Source organism: Pyrus communis, chromosome 14 (genome assembly GCF_963583255.1).
Source record: "Pyrus communis chromosome 14, drPyrComm1.1, whole genome shotgun sequence".
Classification (NCBI taxonomy): domain Eukaryota; kingdom Viridiplantae; phylum Streptophyta; class Magnoliopsida; order Rosales; family Rosaceae; genus Pyrus; species Pyrus communis.
In genome coordinates this window covers 14810053-14817232 of record NC_084816.1, presented here as the reverse complement: position 1 = coordinate 14817232, position 7180 = coordinate 14810053, and the positions used below count along the sequence as shown (strand labels likewise).

At 38.1% G+C, this 7180-nt stretch overlaps 1 protein-coding gene across 1 annotated transcript; it reads left to right on the top strand.

The window, feature by feature from the left end:
* The first annotated feature begins 1991 nt into the window (after positions 1-1991).
* LOC137714407 (uncharacterized) lies at positions 1992-4601 on the top strand. Its single transcript, XM_068453633.1, has 4 exons — positions 1992-2657; positions 2718-2738; positions 3090-3368; positions 3630-4601. Exons 1-4 carry the CDS (start codon positions 1992-1994, stop codon positions 4599-4601), a joined length of 1938 nt encoding a protein of 645 aa, XP_068309734.1.
* Positions 4602-7180: the final 2579 nt, after the last annotated feature.

Below are 7180 nucleotides of genomic sequence, written 5' to 3'. Positions count from 1 at the left end.
TTAGTTAGTTCCTTATATTTTTGAGTTATTTACTTTGTTTTTGTGTTTTGTAGGATTTGTCAAGTAAAGAAAAGAAAAATAACACAAGTGGAATTTTAAGTAATAAATTCGTCAAAACTGCCTGTGCAGGTCAGCTGACTTTGGAAGCAAGTTGCGGACAGTTCAGAATGAATTAGAGAATGAGCCTTATATGCTTGCAAAGCTACGGATGTCTATTTTCTGAAGCATTTCTCGGATTGTTAATATCATTTTTCTAGAAAACGTTATGGTCGTTCTAACACTGAAAGGTTCCCAGGAGGCTGAGCAGTTTGTAACTGAAAAGAAAGCATTGAAAGCAATAAATCTCATAAAACTAACAGCCAAAACTGATGCAGCCAAGAACAAGCCAGCTAACACCTATTCAAATATCAGAGGAAATGAAAAATTAAGTGAGAGTAATGGGCATAAAGACTGCCCAAAGAGTTACAATTGTTTTAGCATTTCCTCCCACTTATTGTCATCACTAAATGGCTGTTAGTGGGGGGAGTTATGGAGAAAAAACTGTGGCAGCAGAAAAGAAGAAAAAGACCTACAGGTTGCAGCAGCAAAGGGGGAGAAAAAGTGTGAAAAAAAATATAGAAAAACAAGGAAGGAAGCAAGGAAAAAAGGAAAGGCTGCTGCGTTGGGGAAGGAAGGAAAGGAATGAGGAAATCTTGGCATTCTCTTCTCTCGGTTTTATCTTCTCAAACTCATGTCTTTCTTTTGGTTTAATTTGAGAATTATATGTAACTAATTTTTAGTAGTTAGGGGCTGTTTTGAAGCCCCGAATATGATTGCAAGTTTGTTATGACATTTCGTTTGAATTACTTTTACAAATGGATGAAAATTGGTTCACTACTTGTCTCATTGATGAATTCTTTTTGTGTTTTCTACGGATGCATACCTAGTAAGCATATCTAGGATTCTAATGCTATGAATATGTGTGTGCATGCCCTTGTCAAATGAGGACCTACATATGTTCTAGAGTAGTACTTGTTAATTGCGATTAACATGTGAATCAATTTTTAGGATAAGTAAGACAACGCTAGTACTTACGATGCCTTGTGATGACTCAAACTCTTTTCGTTCTTAATGATTTCTACTTGTTAAATCTATGAACACACCATTCTAGATTGCATGTTAGGGACTAAGTTAAGTTGAAAACGCCATTCTCTTAACATATTACATAAGAAAGAGTAATAGGTTGGGTTCTAACATTGAGCCAACTTGAGCATCTTCATCCGGAAATGAAAGGAATTTGAATGAAACATAACATGTTTGCATGATTATTTGGTGGTGGATAGCAATTCCCCTAACTCGTTTTTCTTAATTTGTGAACTACTCAAAAATCTGTCTCTGTTCTGTTTTTGTTCGATTTAATTTAAATAGCAAATCAACTCCAAAAATCCCAAAACTTTGTGTGAGTGTAGCTCTGTGTGTCTAGTATCTGCATATAAAATTTCGTAGACTTTAGATAAGTGTAAGTCAGTCTAATAATTATTTTTCGGTGGCTGGTCAGTGGGGACAGCAGCCCAGTTTTTGTGACATTTTAAGTAGTTAGATAAAACGATCTTCTGCGGAAAGACCCTTATTTTCATATACTACAATTGAAAAATCTTAGTGTTAATAAGGAAAATCAATAGGACATTTGTGTGCAACTTTGTGGTGTGCTTTTAATCCTATCAAAATTTTGGCGCCGTTGCCGGGGATTGTTATTTCTAATTACTTATTTTTTATTGTTTTCTTTTCTTGTCTAATTAGTGTTTTTGTTTTTGTTTTTATCTCAGGTACTCTTCGTAGTATATGCGTACTCGAAGGTCCAAGAGCATTGATCTAGCTTCCTACGATCCTGAGGTTGAACGAACATTTCGAAAGCTTCGAGGAACAATCAAGCAGAAGCGTGCATCGGTGTCTTTACCACCATCTTCTCCACCACATTTGAGTTCGGAAATAAGGAAGAACCACAAGAAGGCATGGCTGATAACCGTACTTTGAGGGAGTTGGCAATGCCTAATACGGATCAACAACCATTGTGCATCACATATCCAAATGCAGAAAGAGGATTTGAGCTTAAGTCCGGCATGATTCACTACTTGCCTAAGTGCCATGGCTTCTCAACAGAGGATGCCAACAAGCATCTCATGGAGTTTCATGTGGTATGCTCGGGAATGAGACCAGCTAATGTGGATGAGGAGCAAGTCAAGTTGAGGGCATTCCCATTTACATTAGAAGCTAAGGCAAAGGAGTGGCTTTATAATTTACCTCCAGGATCGATGAACACATGGAACCAGGTGAAGCAAGCATTCTTGGAGCAATATTTTCCGGCCACAAAAGCTGCAAGCATAAGGAAAGACATATGTGCAATCCGACAACAACATGGAGAGCCCTTTGGAGATTACTATGAGCGATTCACACATTTGGTTGCATCTTGTCCTAATCATCAAGTTTCAGAGCATCTTTTAATACAATATTTTTATGAAGGATTGTGTGGTACTGATCATGTAATGCTTGATGCAGCAAGTGGAGGAGCATTCATGGACAAAACACCAACAAATGCTAAGGCATTATTAAAGAACATTGCTGGCAACACACGACAATTTGGAGGGAGAGATGAGCTACCTCTTAAGAAAGTTAACGAGGTAAGTGCTAACTCTAGTATTGAATTACAATTAGCTAACTTGACTAATCTTGTGCAACAGGTTATGGTGGCTCCAAAACAGGTGTGCGGTGTATGTTCAATAATGGGACATGCCACAGATATGTGCCTTTCGTTAATGGATCAAGGTGGTCTTGAGCAAGCTAATGCGTTAGGAGGGTTTCAGGGGCAACAAAGACAAAAGCATGATCCATACTCCAACAACTATAACGCAGGGTGGCGCGATCATCCACACTTAAAGTGGAACAATCAAGACAATGGACAACAATCTATTCCCAACAACTATAACCGTCCACCTGGCTTCTTTCAAGCAACACCGCATGCACCATTTCAGCCTCAACAACAACAAGCTCCAAGTAAGTCTCTTGAGGATTTAATTGCTTCTTTAGCTAACTCTACTTAATCTCATCAATAGAAAACAGACAAAGCAATTGAAAACCTTGAGCGCCAAATGAGTCAGTTAGCGAGTTTGATGGGGCAACAACACCAACCAGGAAGGTTGCCTAGCCAAACCGTGGTGAATCCAAATGCAGAACAGATGAATGTTGTGACTTTAAGGAGTGGAAAAGAAGTTTTTGAGCAGCCAAGGATGCAAAAGAGGACTACAAAAGATACAAATGAGCAAGATGAGGCTTCAACAAAAACTGAAAAATCTCTGAAAGATACAGAATTAAACAAAAAAGATTCTGATAAGGTAAGTAAAGAAGTTCAAAATTCATTTAACTCATGCGTCCCTATTCCTTTTCCTCGCAGGTTTATGAAGTCTAAGAAAGAGCAAACTGATAAGGAAATCTTGGATACTTTCTGAAAAATCCAAGTGAACTTACCTCTTTTAGATGCCATAAAACAAGTGCCCAAGTATGCAAAGTTCCTTAAAAAGCTTTGTACGAACAAGAGAAAATTCAATGATCAAGAAACTGTGGCATTAAGCGAGTAAGTATCAGCTGTTTTGCAGAGAAAGCTACCATCGAAGTTGAAGGATGCCGGTAACTTTACCATTCCATGTGTAATTGGAGGGAAAGAGTTTGGGAGAGCATTGTGTGATCTGGGGGCATCCATCAATTTGATGCCATATTCAGTGTATGAATCACTAAACCTTGGAGACTTGAAGGAAACAAAGGTCGTAATCCAGTTGGCATATCGTTCAAATAGATATCCCAAAGGCCTATTGGAGGATGTACTTGTGCAAGTGAATGAACTTATTTTTCCCGCTGATTTTTTTGTTCTTGAGATGGAACATGACCCTATGCCTACTGCACTTCCTCTTATATTGGGAAGACCATTCCTTAGAACAACGTGTACGAAGATTGATGTCTACGATGGTACTTTAACCATGGAAATTGATGGAGAAAGCGTCAAGTTCAAAATCTTTGATGCTATGAGGTACCCTAATGATTTTGAATCTTGTTTGTCTATTGATGCGTTTGACTATTTTGTGCAGGATTGTTTTAATGAAGGTATGGGACAAGACAATTTAGAGAAGGCATTAGTGCATAGCATTACACATGGAAAACTTAATTATTCTGAGCACATTGAAGAAGAATTAATCCAGACAGTGGCAGCCCTTGAGTCTTGTTCACCAATTCGTGGCAAGTTTTCTTCCTATTTTATTTCTCTTCCTACTTCTAACGAAAAAAATCTTCCTTCTGTGATTCAGGCACCCAAATTGGAGCTTAAACCGATTCCTGAACATTTGAAGTATGCATTTTTGGGAGAGGATGAAACATTACCGGTCATTATATCATCACAACTCACAGCAGAAGAAGGGGAGAAACTGATCCGAGTACTGAAGGATCACAAAACTGCCATAGCTTGGAGCATTGTAGATATCAAAGGTATAAATCCAGCTACATGTATGCATAGGATTCTGCTGGAGGAAGGTGCAAAACCTACAAGGGAACTCAACGTCGTTTTAACCCACTCATGATTGATAAGAGCATATTCATGCGACTTAAATGGCTTGTTCTCGTGCATTTACGTTATGTTTCTCTAGTTATTTTAGTCCTTTATGCTTCTTTTGTGTGTTTTCAGGTTCTAAGGGCTTAGGGAGCAAGAAAGTGCATTTTGAGGCTATTTGGGGCACTTTTGGGCATGGATTGGATAGCTTAATCATGGAGCAAAGAGGATGGACGAAAATTGAAGCCTTGTATGCTCTTTGGGGACATAAAACAAAGGGCCTAGCCCAAATCAAACATTCTATGCCATGCAAACCAACCTATTTTAGGCCCATTCTATGTACTTAAACCCTAGCCCTTTAAACTAGCCATATTATGATTTATTCACTTCCATACTCTTCTTTATTCCACATGCATTCACACACATGCACATCATTCACTCACATTTCCTAGCCATGCATCACTTTAACCCACATTTTCACCCATTTACACACACATGCACTCACATGCATTCACATGCATTTCAAGCACCAAACATTCTTCATTGCCGTGCCTTTCCAGATTTCCAGCATCCCATAATCATTCACACCCCTTTCTCCACATTCCAAACCTTGTGCCGTGTATCCCCTTCATCATTCCAGCATTCCACCTAATTCACATGCCTTCATTCATTCTTTATTCCACTTACACTCATCATCACACACCTTAGCAATCAACACATGCAATCACATGCATCACAACCACTACACTCATCATCACACACCTTAGCAATCAACACATGCAATCACATGCATCACAACCACAAAGAACCATCCTGAAAACTCATTGCCGTGGCCTACTCACAATTCCAGCATCTTCACATGTCTTTCTAGCTTTCCCTTTCATTTCCACCACTCATTCTTCATCATTTCAGCCACCTACATGCATTAATTATTAAACTCTTCATCATTGCATCCAGAAAATGAGCAAGAAAGCTTCCCAAACACATGCATACACACACCATTTCCAGCACACACATGCAAATCCAACATCAAAAACTGTCATTGCCGTGGGATCCTTGTGCTTTCCAGCTTTCCTAGCTATTTTCCACCACATTCCAGCACATGCATGCTTAAACAAACAGCCATATGTTCCCTCCACTACTCCTATAAATACCCTTGCATTCATCCATTCACAACACTTGACACAACACAAACACAACCCTTGTGCCGCAAATCCCCTTCCATTTCTGTGCAGTTTTTCTCCTCCATTGCAGCCACTATCCAACCACTTCCCATCCCTCCAAAACACTTCACATAATCCCCAAAGCTCACCTTAGACCTTGTGCTACAACAACGAGGAAGAAAAGAGTGCCTAAACGTTCATACAATTCAAGTTTGAGTTGTTGGAATGTTTAGGTGTTTCTTTGATTTCAAAGTTTAAATTGAATTCTCTTTGTTTTGTACGTATGAGAATGGAAGAGAAGAGTGCCTAAACGTTCATACAATTCAAGTTTGAGTTGTTGGAATGTTTAGGGGTTTCTTTGATTTCAAAGTTATGAGGAACTAAACCCCCTTTAGCTAGGGGGTGATTCGAAACTATGTTTATATTTGCAATATGAATTGATTAACTTTCGTTGGAATTTCATAAGTTGTGGATTCAATTTGTTTAACCGTTTGATTGATAACTTATTTATGAATGTTTATTAAGAATGCGCGCTTAATTTTCATGCATGAATATGACTCTAGAATATAAGTGAATTTCACCTAATCGTTACGAACTTATATTCACAAGTAGTGGAGGTTGCTTATAAACAACCGCGTTAAATGAATTCTTGGCACTAATTTCATGCGTATTCCATAGTAACGAATGCCTTGTCAACACTTATAGTTTTCATAATGCTTAATGATCTTTGATTGTATCTTTATTGTGCTTTTCACGTAAAGGACTTTTGGAGAATGTGGTGAATTGCGTTGCGCTAACCCATCCAATTCATTAACTTAAGGAGAACTTGACGGTTAATTTAAGCGGACCTAATTAACCCGGGGTGTTGAGTTTCACAACTTATTGAAAGACCAACTGAGAATCAATATTGTATGCAAGTGTAACATGTGTGGAGAAGAACCCCTTGGCTATTCCATCATCCATATTTTCATCACATTCATATTTACATTTTGCCTTTAATTATATTCTGTCTTTTTAATTTAATATCGTCCAAACACATTTCCCCCCATATTTCGTTGAGTCTTAATCATTCGTATTTGTTTTATTTTTGTATCTTTAAGCTTTTGGAGTCATAAACACTTTCAAATTCGTCTAAATCAAGTTCTAGTTTCTATTTGAGTCAATTTGATTTTTTTAAGCAGTTTGAGTCTTTCAAAGCTATTCTGAGTCATAGTAGTCTTGTTAAGAGTCTTTACATTTAGTTTTTGTGTTTTCAAGTCAATTCAAAATAGATTAGCACCCCTAGTTAATCCCCGGTTAGAACGATCCCTACTTACATCATTACTACAATTGTCACAAATAGGGTTTAGTTTGTGTGCGTATAATCTACGCATCAAATTTTGGCGCCGTTGCCGGGGATTGGCAAAGTTTCTAATCCCTTGTCTTGAGTCTTGTTTAAATTGTTTAG

Coding starts and splice junctions, on each gene's coding strand:
- LOC137714407 (XM_068453633.1), top strand. CDS start 1,992: ATGGCTGATAACCGTACTTTGAGGGAGTTGGCAATGCCTAATACGGAT. Junction 2,658..2,717: donor CTCTTAAGAAAGTTAACGAG/GTAAGTGCTAAC, acceptor CTTGTGCAACAG/GTTATGGTGGCTCCAAAACA. Junction 3,369..3,629: donor ACAAAAAAGATTCTGATAAG/GTAAGTAAAGAA, acceptor GCTGTTTTGCAG/AGAAAGCTACCATCGAAGTT.